The following is an 18,274-nucleotide window of genomic DNA, read 5'->3' on the forward strand; positions in this document are numbered from 1 at the left end:
GGATTGGATATTTACAGGAATAACAAAATATCTAGAATTACCATTAATGCTAACAAAAGCTCCTCTTGCAATACTTAAGTCAATCACGGTGGAGGACCACAAGCCTGATTCAAGAAGGCATTTCCACATGCTTATCTGTTGTATAACTAAACAACACTGAATAATTACTAATACTATAAGACAGAAAAAAGTGATTGTCTTTTACCTTTAATTCTCCCAGTAACATAGATGAAGCCATCTTTGTCTAACTTTCCTAGGTCTCCAGAATGCAACCACCCATCATCATCAATGGCTTCTTTTGTTTTATCCTCCATATTTAAATAACCCATGAAAATGGTTCTTCCCCAGAAACAAATTTCTCCATTGCCATCTGCATCCTCATTTACCAGTTTCACTTTGCAGCCAGGTACTGCTTTACCACAGCTATAAAGGAATAAGAAGAAAAATATGTATAAGGAATGTTTTCCAGACAAAATATAGAGTGAACCTTTACAATATCTCATCTCTAAGATCTCGGGAAGATATAAAGAAACATATTCCCATCATTGTTAGAAAGTTATGGGCCAGAAACTCAGCTGATGCAAAGCTACAGTGCAAGCTGAGTTCGGTATATTATACCTGCTCAGGATTTTGCCCTGTGTTGCTACTTAAGTGGACTTTTTAAATTGTGGAGCATTAAACATACATTTGAAATCTTCGATGTGTGCATCATTCCCTCTTAAGTAGCCAGCTCTTTGATTTAATAGTTGTGCTCTGGGTTAAAGTGTGGGGAAAGCCACATATTCAGTTTCTGGCATGAAGACAGCCATGGGCTGCAAGAGAGAGCCTTAAAGATGGAGTAGTTAAGGAGAGAACAATGAAAATCTAGATCACAACTCTATCCACTAGACTACTGTCTCTCAAGTTCAAAGTTCAATGGACACTATAGCAAGTTAAATCTAAATTCTAAAGCACATCAAGCTGGAGATGCTGTAGCAGCTTTTCACGCTTTTCATGCATTTTACTGAATTAAATATAGATACATAGATTCATCCTGTCCTTTCCTAATTTTCTGCAGATTTTTGTTGTAAAAATGCATAAATATGTGGTAGAAATTGACAAGGATGGAAACTAGAAATTTTAGCAGTTGGATCCAGTGCAATTAGGGCTTTTGACACCTGTGCAGATGTGTGAGGTAACCTGGGATTGTGGAGTCGATAGGTAAGAGAAAAGAGGGAGCTTCATCCCCCCATTCGTTCTAAACTTTTATTTACAGTGAGGATAACTGATTAGTAAAGTCAGTTTATAGGAAGGTGCTGAGTAAATCACTCAGCAGCATAAATCACGCAGGAATTCATTCCATAATTTCACTGAAGTATGATTAATCAATCAGGCTTTGCATAGCTGTTCTGTTCAGGAAGAGGAAGGAAAAATGCACCCTGATCCAGGGGAACCCACCCCCCCTTTTCTCTGTCTATATGGGGTTCCTGGTCAATTCAACCTTGGAAGCAAGGACCCAGTAGCTTCTTACATGGTCCACCTCAACACTCGTTTCTGTATTAACATACTAGCTGGACTTACCTGGCGTTGCTCGGGAAACCGGAGGAACAAAATTTAGAACATTTAGGAAAAGAGGGGACCCTGAGCCAGGGGACCCCCAGAGCCACAGATCCTGGGGGCTGATAGCTCCTGGTCTGCACCTGACCCTCTGAGAGCAGCAGAACCTGCCTGCCCCCAGCCCTCTGGAGAACAGTACACAGTCATGCGGCCAGTAGCAAGGGGACTTCTTTTTGCAAGGTTGGCTCAGGGATCCACCTGCCCTGCCTTGCCAAGCAAAAGCTCAGAGCTCACATCTCACCCCGATGGCTGGAACCAGACACAGAGGAGCCCCACTCACAGTACGAACAGCAGCCGGCTGGCTAGCAGTGTAATGCATCGAGGATTTAACCCAGCCCCTCTGCCCTGCGCTGCAGCAGGTACATGGATTACTTCTTCTCGGCTAGCCCAGAGAGCTGAGCAGAAAGGCTGGCTGGCTTTGGTTTTGGTTTCCGGAGAGTGGGGGTAGCAGGGGGGGAGCGACCCCGGGTGGAGGGGAGGTTACACGCGGGAGGGGTGATTCAGCTCGCACCAAGGGCTGCAGGTGCCACGGGGGGCAGGGCGGGTGCCCGAGCCATTGTGTACATGAGGGTGGGGGTGAGGGTCAGTTGTGTAACCTCACAGGTGGAAGGGGGCGAGTCCCGGGAGTCTACCCACTAGTGGGGTGCCCTAGCTCGCGCCCGGGGCCGCAGGTGATGCAGGGGGCAGGGTAGGACCCGGATTGGGTCCAAAAGTACCTTAAAAACCTTCTCCTGAATGAAAGGTTATCCCATGCAAAATTTGGTTGCGGTAGCTCTTATAGGGTATGTCTAGACTACATGCCTCTGCCGACAGAGGCATGTAGATTAGGCTACCCGGCATAAGAAAAGGAAGCGGCGATTTAAATAATCACTGCTTCATTTAAATTTAAATGGCTGCCGCGCTGAGCCGATCAGCTGTTTGTCGGCTCAGCGCTGTAGTCTGGACGCTCCGCGGTCGACATCAAAGGCATTTGTCAACCTCCCTGGTATGCGGAAAGTTTACCGGGGAGGTCAACAAATGCCTTTGATGTCAACCGCGGAGCATCCAGACTACAGCGCTGAGCCGACAAACAGCTGATCAGCTCAGCGCGGCAGCCATTTAAATTTAAATGAAGCGGCGATTATTTAAATCGCCGTTTCATTTTCCTATGACGGGTAGCCTAATCTACATGCCTCTGTTGCCAGAGGCATGTAGTCTAGACATACCCATAGTGTCCAAGTTGTTAGCGCACAAACTTACCAACATTCTCCGTTATATATTAGATAGGGTGGTACTTAGACAGATGTGGTGGAAGAAAATCAGATTCTCTGTGTGGGGCTCTATTTACACTGAAATATACAGATTTTGATTCCAAAAACAGAGACAAAGATGTGGCAAATCCATTGAATAACGTGTAATTCTGTACCACAAATTAATAACCCAGAAATTGCCTTATACAAGGACATGAAAGAAGGATTGGGAAAGAAAAACAGTGGGAACAGCAGGCATCACGGGCATTCTCATCTTGGCAGAATTGCTTGGTTTCTACATTAAAAACTTTCTGTAAAATTACCTGCGACGTCTGTAAACATATGGCCCAGACATGCAGTGCGGTCCCGTGGTCTCACTCATCCCATACGCCTCATACAAGGGGATATTCAGACTCAAGAAAAAATCCAGAGTTTCTGTAGTGAGAGGAGCAGCACCACAGAAATGCTTCTGACAGTGGGAAAATCCCAGAGCGTTGCGGATTTTTGCAAGTACTAAATAGTCTGCTAATCTTGTTCGAAAGGGCTTCAAGTCACTGCTGAATGAAAAACACACAGAAAAAGATAGTGAAATTCAGAGGAAATGTAAATAATTTTCAAAACAAGCCAACTTTGTGTTTCAGTTACATATTCATTATTTGGTTTTAAATGTCTAGGCACATTAGTTCCCATTTGTATCATTTTACAGAATGTCCTTCCCTAAATACTAACTCCAAACACTAGGGACATACCAATTTTGCAGATTCATGAAGAGCTGATGAAATGCATTGTGGAGATCACTGTTTTCACTATTCTTTGATTCTTTATTGCTTAAATGTGTGCCAGTGCCAACAAAATCTAGGATCCTTAAGATAACAAGAGCCTCATTGTCTGGGCAAGTCAATAAACTTGTCTGGGAAACCAAATCAGTACAGACATGCAGTGGTTTGGGGAAACACTATGGCTGCATCTAGACTGGCAAGTTTTTCCGCAAAAGCAGCTCCTTTGTGGAAAAACTTGCCAGCTGTTTACACTGGCCGCTTGAATTTCCGCAAGAACATTGACAATCTCAGGTAAGATTGTCAGTGTTCTTGCGGAAATGCTATGCTGCTCCTGTTCGGGCAAAAGCCCTCTTGCACAAATGCTTTTGCGCAAGAGGGCCAGTGTAGACAATGCGGTATTGTTTTGCGCAAAAAAGCCCTGATGGCGAAAATGACGATCGGGGCTTTCTTGTGCAAAACCACGTCTAGATTGGCACGGACACTTTTCCACAAAAAGTGCTTTTGCAGAAAAGCGTCCGTGCCAATCTAGACGCTCTTTTCCGCAAATGCTTTTAATGGAAAAACTTTTCTGTTAAAAGCATTTGCGGAAAATCATGCCAGTCTAGACGTAGCCTCTGGGTATGTGTCTAGCCCATGCCAGTTGATGGGCTGTTTCATTGTGGTGTAAACTTCCAGGCTACGGCTGGAGCCTGAGCTCTGGAACCTTCGCACCTCATAGTGCCCTAGAACTGGGGCCCAAGTTCAGAAGTCTACACACCAATGAAACAGCCCTGCAGTCAAGCCCCAGGAGCCCAGGTTGGCTGGCTTAGGCCAGCAGTGGGTTTTAATTTGAGGTGTACATGGACCGTATAATGTCTTGCCCCTACTATACATAAATTCACAATAAAATGCTATCCTCCCTCAGGCTCTATAAATCTGTTTCTATTTGGTGGGGGAAGGGCATGATTAATCTTCGGGTCTCTGTAGAGAACATAAGAACCTAAGAACAGCTGAACTCAGTATCCTATCTTCTGACAGCAGTGGTGCAAAGTGGTACAATCCACATTACCTACAGCTGGAGGAGCTGCTGGCTGTTCTGTAACATTCCCTGCTGCCCAGCCCAGCAGGGAAAGGAAGCCAGCAGCTCCTCCAGTTGCCACTGCACTCCCAGCCAGGGGCGGATGACAGTGCCGTGGGGCCCAGGGCAGCACAATTTCGCACATGTGCCATGGCCACAGCCGACAGGAATTAGTGCACTCGCGGGGCCTATTGAAGTGTGGGGCGTGGGGCAGCCGCCCTGCTCGCCATCTGCCGCTGCTCCCAGCCCCCCCAGACCACAGGCCTGTGCACAGAGATAAGGCAGCCAGTGGAGAGGCTGGGGCTAGCCTTTAGGGAGTCTTTCTGGAATGCCATAGCAGCTAAAAATAACTTGCCAGTATGGCGTGCCAGGCTATACTGGCCCATATACACCACTGTCTGACAGTGGCCAATGCCAGGTGCTTCAGAAGCAATGAAGGGATCAGGCAATCATCAAGCCATTCATTGGCTTTTGTCTACTCCCAGCTTCTGGCAAATAAAGGCTCGGGACACACAGAACATGGGGTTGACAATAGCCATCAACAGATTTATCCTCCATGAATTTATCTAATTTTTTTTAATCGCAGTTCAGTTCTGGCCTTCACAATATCATCTGGCAATTAGTTTTATGGTACTCTTGGAGTGGATGTCAAAGCCTGAAACATGCAACAAAGGCTGAGAAAATCTCCAGTGGAAAACTATAGCCAAGCCTCAGGCAGAAATGCAGGTGCAGGACAAGAGATTGCTTGTGCCAGACTCAAAAGTTTATATTGAAAAATCCAGTCAAAACTAGATACCTCAGCAGACACTGAATCTGAGATCAGTTTCATCTGTTTTTGAACATCCTTCCCCTCCAGTGATTTCAACCAAAATATAAAACTACAATGCTGAGTGACAAATACCAGGCAAAAGATCTGTGCTATTGAGAACATAAAGGCAACCCCCCGATGTCAATGGGATACTTGGGGATCACCGAGAGCAGATGGGGTTCTTTGGCATAGCTACAGTCATATGGTACTAAATATACCTCCCTGAGCAGCTTAGGTTCCTCTCTAAGCTAACAGACATGGCCCATGATAACATTTTCTTCTTCATAAATCCTGACTGAGCAGACACGTCCTTTAATTTCTCCATGATTTTCTCCCACACTCGAGGAACTCCCATATGAGATGTTGGCTGTGCTTCTTTCAGTGTGTTGATCAAGCTGCCCTGTTAAAATAAAGGATCAGGATTGGTGCTATAGAGGGGTTTTTTTTCTTTCTAATGGATTAAGTCTTGTAGTACTTACACATATCATATCAAAATGTGTATCTGCATTCACAGCTTTATCTGCAAAATTAAGCGGAGGCGATTCGCATCCATAACCACGGATACAGATACCCATGGATATTAAGTGGATACCCATGGATTTGCAGAGTTTTAATTACTGAAGTAAGTGGGATCAAGCCCGGTATTTCAGTTGGATCCCTAGGTGAGCTACAACAGTGCTTGACAAAACTGTGTGCGTGCTGGGGAAGGGACACAATTGCCTTTAGTCCTCCTTTCTGTCCCACCTGACCCTGCCTACCGATCCATTGCTTACACTCCCTTCTCCACCGTGCAGTGGTGCTAGAGTTTTTCGAGTGGAGATGATGAGTTGCACCCCCTTTACTATTCTCCGCACCTCTCACTGCCCCCAAGAACTGGGACCAAGAGCAGGGCCGGGGGTCTGGGAGGATGGGGGAAATGTGGACATGGGGAAGGGTGATGGCAGGTGCAGAGCCCTGGGCCTGGGCCAGCAGCAGATCCCTAGTGTGGGGCTGGCAGTGGCACCCATGGGCACAGGGCTGGAAGCTGGGACTGACAGCAGAGCTTCTGGGCTCCCGACTGGAGTCCGGGACCCAATCTGGTAGGGGAGCCCCCAAATGTAGGGCTGGTGGCTGGGATTCTAGGCAGGGAGTTGGTAGCTGGGACCTTACATAGAATGTGGTGGTGCGGCAGGGGTGTATCCCTAGTTCCCGTGCATATGGTGCCAGAGGAATCCTCAAGCTGTTTCCTTAAGAGCGACCGAAGTTCTGACTATATTATTTTTTCCATTTTATAATCTAATGAACAAATTATTTGCTAGCAGTTACCAAAGTTCTCCTTTAATTCAAATGGTAGAGCTCTGTGATGGACCAGAGTTCTAGGTATGGTTCAGGGTGAGGGGAAAATGTGGAGCATTGGAGTATTAGGCCCACATATCCCATTGGATTCACTTTTCCAGAATAGTTTTGCAGAATGGGCAATGTTCTCATGCATCTCCTCAAAACTAAATGCTCTACTCAGTGCTTCTGCTGATGAAAAAATAAAGTGTAAACGTAAAGTAATACAGAGACCTTTAAAGCATCTGGCTCAGCAAAGTAAACTTGCTCTCCCCACTTGATTCCAGTCCAAAGGTCATAGATCTGAGCAGCGATGTGGCTGAGTGGGAGGTAACTGACTATAATCTCCTGTTGGATTTCTGCTGGTTGCATATCCCCTGCTCTGCTGGCATGTGCTGCTGTCCAGGTTATCTGTTCACATAAACAAAATGTTAATATCTTTTTTTTTGTTTTCTTTTAATACCATTTAAGCAGGCAGGCCTGCTATATTAGTTAATGATGAAACTGTTTGTGTAGTACACATGTATTATCAGAGATAGCACTTCCTTTAACAGCCTGTAGATTAAAAGCTTCAGAGGGGTAGCCAAGTTAGTCTGTACAGGATAAACTTAAAAACCAACAAATAGTCTGGTAGCACTTTAAAGACTAGCAAAACATGTAAATGGTATTATAAGCTTTTGTGGGCACAACCCACTTCTTCACATGACCAGTGTTGGATGTCCACAGTCAAAATTAAATAAGGCGGGGGTTGGGAGGGCAGAGAAGCAGATAATGTAGATTCTGGTGTTAGTACTCTTCCTCTCTAAGGGTGTGTCTAGACTATAGAGTTTTGTCGACAAAAGTGGACTTTTGTTGACAAAACTATACCTGCGTCTACACTACCGCTGAGTTCTGTCGACATAACGTCGACAGAACTCAACAGTTTTGTCGACGCTGGTAAACCTCATTTTACGAGGCATAATACCTTCTGTCGACAGAGTTCTGTCGACAGAAGGTGTTATTGCATGTAGGGGTGTGTCTAGACTACAGGGTTTTGTCAACAAAGCAGCTTGCTTTGTCGACAGAACTGAATGTAGTCTAGACGCTCTTTGTCGACAGAAGCTTTGGCAACAATATCTGTCGACAAAACTTCTGTCGACAAAACCCTGTAGTCTAGATGTACCCTAAATGCTAACTAATGGTCCTTATCTGCTTCTTTTAACGATCCAGTCTCTAGGTCCTTATAGGCTGTGTCTAGACTGCATCCCTTTTCCGTAAAAGGGATACAAATTAGACACATCGCAATTGCAAATGCAGCGGGGATTTAAATCCCCCCTGCTTCATTTGCATAAACATGGCTGCCGCTTTTTTCCGGCTTGGAGCTTTGCCAGAAAAAAGCACCAGTCTAGACGGGGATATTTTGGAAAATAAAGCCTTATCCCTTTTTTTACGGAAAAGGGATGCAGTCTAGACACAGCCATAGAGTATCAGTTTTGCCTGTTACATACCAGCTCAGTTTTCCCTTTGATATTTATATACTCACTGCCTCTTTTTGTTTCCTCCCCTTCCATACCCTCCCTCCCCCCATTTAATTTTGGTTCTGGACATCTAACACTCCAGTCATGTGAAGAAGTGGGCTGTGCCCACGAAAGCTCATGATATCATCAACCTGTAGCTTGTCACTCATATATAAGGCCTATTTAGAGGAAAAAACCTGCAAGGAATATAATGAAATGGTGGCAGTCTGTTTTTTCCCCTGCTGCACATTGAACACTAAAACTCCTGCCCTATATACACAGCTGGTATTGCTGATGTGACCCTCACCAGAGGGCTCAAGCACTGATATCTGTTGAGTACATTCCCTGCTGACAACCACCGTACAGAAGTGTAGAACAGCAATACATCAAAGTCAGAACTCATGTCCAGGCAAAAATCTTTTGAGCAGCCTGGTGTTCAGAGCCGATAATTTGATGTAATTCACCATTTTCACAAACCCTTTGAAAATGGTGTTCAGTTGATCAGGCAACATTTTTGACGCCAAAGCTTCCCTATGAATGAAGCAAAAATTCCGGTTACCATTGGAGCGCATTGTTTCACCAGCGTTTGGAAGCCTGATCTCGAGCCCAGCATGGCAGGTGCCCCATCAGTGGTGACACCCACAAGATTTACCCAATCCAGACCATGTACTTCAAAGAAATTGTTAACAATTTCCATCACATACAAAAAAGAAATTCGTCTTTGAAGTCTCCCTCAACCATGTATCGTGTGAAAACCAATAGCTGAGAGCACAATGTGATGTCGGTTGAGTCATCCAATTGTATGGCAAACAATGGAGACTTCTTTATTTCATCCACAACTTGTTCACTGATGTTCTGTGAAATTCATTTATCCATCTTGATACTGTGTCATTAGAGAGATACATCATTCAGCTACCTTGCTGCTTCCTCACCAAGAACAAGCCACGCCATCTCTTTTGCACAGGGGAGCACAAGTTGTTCTACAATGGTATGAGGCTTCTTGGCCTGTGCAACTTTGTATGGAACAATGTAGGAAGCGCGCACGGCATTGCTTGTCTTATTGTAGAATGCGCTTGTTGAGTCGAGGTGCTGCCGTTTCAGACCTGGTAACCGCCGCACAAAATAATCTTCATCCTTTTGCAACAAGTTGGGGTGACACTTTTCGAGATGGAGTTAAATAAGGCGGGGGTTGGGAGGGCAGAGAAGCAGATAATGTAGATTCTGGTGTTAGTACTCTTCCTCTCTAAGGGTGTGTCTAGACTATAGAGTTTTGTCGACAAAAGTGGACTTTTGTTGACAAAACTATACCTGCGTCTACACTACCGCTGAGTTCTGTCGACATAACGTCGACAGAACTCAACAGTTTTGTCGACGCTGGTAAACCTCATTTTACGAGGCATAATACCTTCTGTCGACAGAGTTCTGTCGACAGAAGGTGTTATTGCATGTAGGGGTGTGTCTAGACTACAGGGTTTTGTCAACAAAGCAGCTTGCTTTGTCGACAGAACTGAATGTAGTCTAGACGCTCTTTGTCGACAGAAGCTTTGGCAACAATATCTGTCGACAAAACTTCTGTCGACAAAACCCTGTAGTCTAGATGTACCCTAAATGCTAACTAATGGTCCTTATCTGCTTCTTTTAACGATCCAGTCTCTAGGTCCTTATAGGCTGTGTCTAGACTGCATCCCTTTTCCGTAAAAGGGATACAAATTAGACACATCGCAATTGCAAATGCAGCGGGGATTTAAATCCCCCCTGCTTCATTTGCATAAACATGGCTGCCGCTTTTTTCCGGCTTGGAGCTTTGCCAGAAAAAAGCACCAGTCTAGACGGGGATATTTTGGAAAATAAAGCCTTATCCCTTTTTTTACGGAAAAGGGATGCAGTCTAGACACAGCCATAGAGTATCAGTTTTGCCTGTTACATACCAGCTCAGTTTTCCCTTTGATATTTATATACTCACTGCCTCTTTTTGTTTCCTCCCCTTCCATACCCTCCCTCCCCCCATTTAATTTTGGTTCTGGACATCTAACACTCCAGTCATGTGAAGAAGTGGGCTGTGCCCACGAAAGCTCATGATATCATCAACCTGTAGCTTGTCACTCATATATAAGGCCTATTTAGAGGAAAAAACCTGCAAGGAATATAATGAAATGGTGGCAGTCTGTTTTTTCCCCTGCTGCACATTGAACACTAAAACTCCTGCCCTATATACACAGCTGGTATTGCTGATGTGACCCTCACCAGAGGGCTCAAGCACTGATATCTGTTGAGTACATTCCCTGCTGACAACCACCGTACAGAAGTGTAGAACAGCAATACATCAAAGTCAGAACTCATGTCCAGGCAAAAATCTTTTGAGCAGCCTGGTGTTCAGAGCCGATAATTTGATGTAATTCACCATTTTCACAAACCCTTTGAAAATGGTGTTCAGTTGATCAGGCAACATTTTTGACGCCAAAGCTTCCCTATGAATGAAGCAAAAATTCCGGTTACCATTGGAGCGCATTGTTTCACCAGCGTTTGGAAGCCTGATCTCGAGCCCAGCATGGCAGGTGCCCCATCAGTGGTGACACCCACAAGATTTACCCAATCCAGACCATGTACTTCAAAGAAATTGTTAACAATTTCCATCACATACAAAAAAGAAATTCGTCTTTGAAGTCTCCCTCAACCATGTATCGTGTGAAAACCAATAGCTGAGAGCACAATGTGATGTCGGTTGAGTCATCCAATTGTATGGCAAACAATGGAGACTTCTTTATTTCATCCACAACTTGTTCACTGATGTTCTGTGAAATTCATTTATCCATCTTGATACTGTGTCATTAGAGAGATACATCATTCAGCTACCTTGCTGCTTCCTCACCAAGAACAAGCCACGCCATCTCTTTTGCACAGGGGAGCACAAGTTGTTCTACAATGGTATGAGGCTTCTTGGCCTGTGCAACTTTGTATGGAACAATGTAGGAAGCGCGCACGGCATTGCTTGTCTTATTGTAGAATGCGCTTGTTGAGTCGAGGTGCTGCCGTTTCAGACCTGGTAACCGCCGCACAAAATAATCTTCATCCTTTTGCAACAAGTTGGGGTGACACTTTTCGAGATGGAGTTTCAGCTTAGCTGGCTTCATTGAGTCATTCCCCAAGACTTCGAAACAAATACCACATTGTGGCAAATCCATGTCTTCTTTTTCTTGACAAGTGAAGCCGAATTTGACATAGTCCTCTGAATATTTGCGCTTGACATTTCTTCCTGTCGTTGCCATTATAAACAAACTACACCACACCTGTAAAACAGCACATGTAGCACAGGACGAACAACACAGCAACTGCTCAGCACGATGGCAGAAGCTGCACTGATTCTCAAAGCCTCCGATGGAAGTTACTGGCAACACAATGAGGTTGCGTCCTAGGTGACGCTATGGATGATGCGCCGTGTGCTTATGAACACGGCATAAAACAGCCTAATAGTGGCGCTTGCTCACGCCGTGTGACTTTGGACAATGTTCCTGTGGACCACCGGAAAAGTCACCATGGACTACAAGTGGTCCATGGACCACCAGTTAAGAACTACAGATCTACAGCTTCCCTAAGTAATTTGTTCCTGTGATTAACTATCCTGACAGAAAGTTTTGTCTAATATCTAACCTAAATCTCCTTTGCTGCAATTTAAGCCCATTACTTCCTTTCCTATCCTCCAGGGTTAAGAAGAACAATTTATTACCCTTTTTATAATAGTCTTTTATGTACTTCAAGACCTGTTATATTTCCCCTCAGTCTTCTCTTCTCTAGATTAAACAAAACTTTAAAAAAATTCCTTTCAAGACAGGTTTTCTAGATCTGTAATCATTTTTATTGCATGGACTTCTCTGGACTTCTCCAGTTTGTCTTAATTTTTCCCAAAGTTTGATGACCAGAACTGGACATAATACTCCAGCTGAAGCCTTATGAGCACTGAGTAGAGTAAAGGAATTATTGTTCGTGTCTTGCTTTCAACATTCATGTGAATATTTGCCAGAGCGATGTTTGCTTTTTTGCAATAGTATTATATTGTTGATTCCAATTTAGTTTGTGATCCATTATAACTCCCATGTCCTATTCAGTGGTACTCCTTCCTAGGCAGTCATCTCCCATTTTGGATTGGCACACTTGATTATTCATTCCTAAGTGTACTACTCTGCATTTTTCCTCATTGATTTTCACCTATTTATTTTAGTGCATTTCTCCATTTCATCCCTAGAAATGGTCCTTCGTGGTCATGCTTGAGGCACTCTGGGAGACCCACAAGAGGAGATGTGTACTGTCCTTAATTGTACTGCTGCCCTGACATGGGTAAAGAGGATTCTAGTGTCAGAAAGGTCAGTTTGAAATGTTTTACCAACACTGCATTTATAGGTGTAATTGGAAACAAAACAGCAATAAATACTATAGAACAGAAAGGATAATTTGTCTAGACAACAGTTATTTAGTATCACCAATGTTATTTATCATTAGTGAAAAAGAGTACAAGGGGGTATGAAAAGATGTTTTCTAAATATGTAGCTACATTATCTGTTTAGCCTCCAAAAATTCTTCAGTGCACAGTTACATTCACATGTCAAATCAGTGTGGTTATGAAGGGGGTGAATGCCTGACACTACACAGGGTTAGAATAAGGACTGAGGCAAACTTCTTTTGACTAAAGAAGGCAGCAGCACGGTTAGAGGCATAGGATGTTTTCCACTGTGTTGACTGGCATAAAAATAGCCTGCTTATGCACAGTAGTCAGAAATAATTTGACCGCAAAATAGAAACTATACCATACTCCACTGAGACAGGACAACAGAGGATTTGTCATGCCAGATCAACCCTTTGGTCTATCATGTCCAGTGTATCCTGCTTCCAGACATTTCTCAGCCTACTTTCTATTTATGGTGAATTGCTCTTAGTATTAGTCCCTGTGCCTCCACCATGAGCAGAGGTTGCATTTCTAGACAGTCCTTTTATGGGCTACACAAGTATTCATGCAAGTTCCTGAATCCTTTCCCTCACTGTATAGTCATGTAAGAATCAACCAGTTTAGCCATTGGTGAGCAGACTGTTGTGTAAAGTCTCTTTTCCACTTGATTTTTCACTTCTCTTTAGCGCTGGAGAGTTTGCTGTTTGCAGCAACATAGACATGGAATTTGTGAATAACAAGGCTGCAGAATATAGACAACTTTTGCTATTCTTTACTAAATTAGGAAGAACAAAAAGTAATGTAACTTGGAAATGTAACAATTTTATAGGAAAAGCGCCAATTTAAATAAAACCTTGCAAAAGCTTTACTATCAGGTGGCTGTGACACTCACTGGCTAAAGTGCATGATTCTTTTGAAGATATTTGTGGTAATAGTGTTTTAATCACACAATCAACTGCATGAACCAAAGAATGTCATTTAGAAACTCAACTATGAGACAGGCTTGTAAAGTTTCAGAAATGATCCCATTTATTTCAAAAGCACAGAAATAAAGACCCTTATGCTCTAAAGTGGTGTCTAGAATACATACATTGTCATGACTCAGCATGGCTCCTTTTGGCTTCCCAGATGTTCCAGAAGTGTATACGAGCACACAACATTGATTTGGCTTTTGAGAGTTAATAATATCATTGAGTGTAGTATCTGGTATATCATTTCCCAACTCCATAAATTCTTCCATCTACAAAATGCAAGGGGGAAGGGAATGATGCAAGAAGTCAGCTTATAGCAAGTGTGGAAATTGCAATACTTTAATGGTATGTAAACAAATAGTAAAATTATAATGAGCCTGATTCTGCTGACCATTCTTAGACAACACTCCCTATCCAGTAAATTGGAAATTTGCCTGTATGAAGGCTCCAAGACCAAAATAGGACCACAGTTTTGAAGTTTGTCATGCAGTCTCTTCTCCACTAGTTATACCTAAAAAGTTTGTGAATCAGAACCCTCACCACACCATTAGAAATGGAGTGGGCAAAGGCAGTTAAGTTTTATTAATCTTTTAAAAATGGGCTTGATTCATATTTAAAGTAAATTGTAACATAGCTTATAATTAAAACACCAAGTAAACTGTCCAATTGTGTTAAATTTCCAAGAGGTTATCTCTTATCTATTCTATATGTAAAGCACTTTGAGATCCTAGAATGAAAGGATCTGAGTAGAAGCAAAGTATTCTTATTATTTAAATATGTGAACAATGGCCTCAGTTCTCCCATTCAAGGGAAGATGAGCAGATGTAGGAAGCTGGCTGAAGCTCTCTGATAGTGTCCCATCCAGTCTCTGAACTTAGGCTGTTGGCATATGATTTCTTTGTGCAATGCAAAATTACCTTAGAAGAATGAAGAATCTGTGCTGAGATGTTCTATTGATTACTATCAAATAGTTGGAATACATTCATATGGGTCTAAACATTACATGCTCACTTTAAGATCCCATTGATTCAATGTTAATGGGGCCAGAGGTCGGGATGGGATAGTCACAGCATGTGGGAAAGAGAACCAGCAGCCTAAGGGTTAATATCCCACTGAGATTGGATTATTCATAGCATGTTTACACAACTGTCCACGAGCAGTGACAGAGGCAGCAAACCAGTTCTATATCTGGCAAGACGTCTCCTCACTACTGTCTTAGGGTATGTCTAAACTATTCCCCTCTTTCAAAAGAGGGATGTAAATTAGACCAAAAAAAAGGATTTAAACCCCTTTTTCAAAAGATCCCACGGGGGAGGAGGGTTCGAAAGAACCCCACCTAGATGGTGGTTTTACTTCTGAAAAGCCCTTTTTCAAAAGACCGCACAGCCACTATTATGCAAATGAAGCATGGGAAATTCAAATCCTGGCTTCATTTGTAATTTCAATCTGTCTTATTTACATCCCTCTTTCAAAAGAGGGATGTAGTTTAGACATACCCTTAAAGGCAAATCTTGGACTGTACAACAAGTTCATAACAACAACTGGGCTGCAGGGTGGCAGTGGCAAAGGAGAGTTTACATAGCTCAGGAGGATGGATCCTTCCTCTCAGCAGAGCTACCCCTCCATGGGAGAATCTGTGTGGAGATTCCATTTTAGTCATGCACTCCAACCCCTTCCACTGTAAAAACATGGAGGAGCCCACCACAGAGCACGGTTTCATGGCATAGGCAGAGTGGAGATCCCCTTAATGGTTTCTTCACATCCTGCTGCTCCCCACACAGGGTGTGTCTACACACAAGTTTTTCGGAATAATAGCCATTATTCTGAAATAACTATGTGAGTGTCTACACAGCAATTTTGTTATTTCAAAATAATTTTGAAATAACGGGCAGCTTATTCCGACTTCTGTAAACCTCAATCTACAAGGAATAACACCTTTCTGAAATAGCTATTTCGAAATAAGTCATGTGTAGATGCTCCACTTCTGCTATTTCAAAATAGCCCCTCACCAGGGCCATTCTAAGTTATTCTTCTTGGGGCTCTAAATAAAGATAGCACACCTGCATTAGGGAAGCCTGCCTCAGGCTAATTTTGAGGCTTCTCTGCAGTGTAGTATCAGAGGGGTTCTCTGCAGTGTAGACATGCTATTTTGAAATCAGCTATTTTGGAATAACTCTTCTGGAGTAGAATAGTAATAGAGATGTAGCCGTGTTAGTCTGGTCGTGCTGAAACAAAAGACAGGACTTAGTCCTGTATTCTGGAGTAGCTTATTCTGAAATAAATATGCAGTGTAGATGTCACCACAGCAGGCTGTATCAGTGCCACTGGCAACTGCAATGGCACGGGGTCAGGATTCGTTCCTATATGACTTGACAATTCATGCTTTGTATTCCTGACCTTTATTCTCTGTCTTACCATATGGCATTAATCTCTGTGCCCCTGTTGCCTTTGCATTGTTTATTTGAACAGCACCTGCACTAGGATCGTGTTTCCATTCCACAGAGACCAAAGGGTAAAACAAATCACGCACATCTACTGATTTATGGAAACATGCACTGTCCAGAGGTCTGCTGTAGTGACAGCAACTGCTCATCACTGTACAATTCTCTCAGCTATCAAACTGTTATGCAAAAAACTTTTCCTATCGATAGCCTGTGTTTTGTGTGACTGGATTTGTATTAAAGCTAATAAACTCTCTCTACCATTGGTGATTTGACCTCTGAGTATCTCTGTATGGAACATAAATCTGGCACGTACCAGTTCTTATAAACACAACTAATGTAGCAATTATCCTCTCTCATGGAAAACAGGTGGCAAATCTGTCACCAGATCAGTAGCATTTTCAGTTACATTTTGTCCTCCATTATTAGCAAATATAAACTTCCCATCAAAAGTTCTCAGACACTTGGAATTTAGTGTGAGTTAAACTTTACTGTTTATTGTTATTTAATAAGAAATGTATTGATTAAATATGCTCTTCTTTATACTGCAAATTAATTTTTCTTATGATTGAACTGCATTTTGTATAGCAGATTTTTGATATTTATGTGCCTTTCTCTGGGTGTTTTGTAATATGTAAATCTTTACAGCGAGAAGGAACAATTGCAGCATAAATACGTTAAATTTTTTCTTCTAGTTTCTGTTACTAATAAAATATTTTCAGTTTTGATATCTGAAGCCTTAAAGGATTTATCTGCTATTCACTCTCTACTAAATGTAGTCTTTTTTTTTTTTCAATTCATTAGCATGAACACTGAAACTTAAGCAGGGGATTTCCACTGTTAATTCAGAGTCATTTTTTCTATGCATTCCGGATTGTATAAAACCCTGTTTTTAAAACCTACATTTTGTACCTATATCTGAGAGGAAGTCTGATCCTTTATCTTGTCCCTAATCTTGCTGTCTAAGTACTGCATGGGCAAAGGAAGACCCCGAATACACCAGAACCAGTGTTTTAGTCTTTGCATACATAAAAGTTGATTGTATTCAACAATTGCGAGTGGATAGAAATATTTGCTACAAAACACAAAGATTAGCAGAATAGGAGGTTCCATATGACAGCAAAATATTGACAATGGATTGTGACAGCACAAGCATTCTCTACTTCCCAGCATAACTGACCACAATTCAATATACACTAAAGCTACGAAGAAAATGTCTTCGTAAAACACCAACACCAACAAAGGTTCTGCATTTATAGTCTCATAAGCAGTGTGGTAAATATTATGTTAATCTTATCAAGTAATTGAAACTATAACACATGACCAAGACATCTAACCAATGTAGCTTTAATTTTGAATATCAACTATTAAAACAAGTTGCAGAGTGAATGAAATACATGGAAAAATATACTGAAGTAGATTGAAGAGTAAACACATTTGAAAACATTGAGAACCTCTCACAGACAGAAAAGGAGGTTAAATTCATCAAATGAATGAATTATTACATAGCTCTAAAATTCACATACCGTATATAAATTGGGGTGTCTCTCTGGCAAACAGTCATTGTACAACACAACTGCTTTCAAGTATGGTAGACGATTCCAGATCTGTTGGTGTTTTCAAAAACAACAGCAGATAATTCACTAGCAGATTTACTCAGTGTTGCTAGGGTCTTTAAGTGAAGTAACAGGTTTTTGGGTTTTGTGTGCAAAATAAAAGGAAAATGTACATGCTTTAGTTAAATGATTGTTGTCAAGGTTGTTCCCCACTCCGGCACTCCAAGTAGAGAAGATGGGAGCCTACAAAGAGACCTTGCTTCTATAGGTTCTGCTTACAAAAACTCCCCAGAGTCACAGATTTACTGACTTTGGGGGGTAGCTGCCACCACAAAATGATTTAACCTTGAAAAAACAGCACGGAACACTTGAATTCCTTCCCTGGGGTACCCCAAGCTCTTTTGCCCCAAGAGAGCTTGAAAAAAATAAGTAAAAAGCACAGAAAAAACAAACTACAGTAATTCCTCATTTAACACGTGCCTGCTTAACACGTTTTCGTGATAGCATGATTTTTTTTTAGGGAACGTTTTTTGAATTACACGACCGTCCCCAGAATAACACGATTTCCCCAGCCAGCCCATCGCCGGCG

The 18,274-nt window shown here is 42.4% G+C and overlaps 1 protein-coding gene and 1 long non-coding RNA gene across 9 annotated transcripts in view; one reads left to right on the top strand and one right to left on the bottom strand.

The window, feature by feature from the left end:
* The window catches only part of ACSBG1 (acyl-CoA synthetase bubblegum family member 1), a 72,193-nt gene that overhangs the window by 10,290 nt on the left and 43,629 nt on the right, over positions 1-18,274 (bottom strand). For 7 of the 8 annotated variants that reach the window (XM_075897617.2, XM_075897614.2, XM_075897619.2 and 4 more), the window contains 6 exons: positions 17,656-17,736; positions 13,808-13,957; positions 7,018-7,194; positions 5,688-5,869; positions 3,149-3,382; positions 206-423 (listed from right to left, as the gene is read on the bottom strand). In XM_075897617.2, coding sequence (XP_075753732.2) covers positions 206-423; positions 3,149-3,382; positions 5,688-5,869; positions 7,018-7,194; positions 13,808-13,957; positions 17,656-17,736 — 1,042 coding nt within the window. The remainder of the gene's footprint in view (positions 1-205; positions 424-3,148; positions 3,383-5,687; positions 5,870-7,017; positions 7,195-13,807; positions 13,958-17,655; positions 17,737-18,274) is intronic. The other variant, XM_089781920.1, reaches the window with a different exon arrangement.
* Positions 5,863-17,676, top strand: LOC149523577 (uncharacterized). The gene is made up of 3 exons (XR_016350643.1): positions 5,863-6,091; positions 12,520-12,637; positions 16,158-17,676. It is a non-coding gene; the product is annotated as an uncharacterized LOC149523577 (long non-coding RNA).

This window comes from Pelodiscus sinensis, chromosome 14 (assembly GCF_052426305.1).
Source record: "Pelodiscus sinensis isolate ZL-2025 chromosome 14, ASM5242630v1, whole genome shotgun sequence".
Classification (NCBI taxonomy): domain Eukaryota; kingdom Metazoa; phylum Chordata; order Testudines; family Trionychidae; genus Pelodiscus; species Pelodiscus sinensis.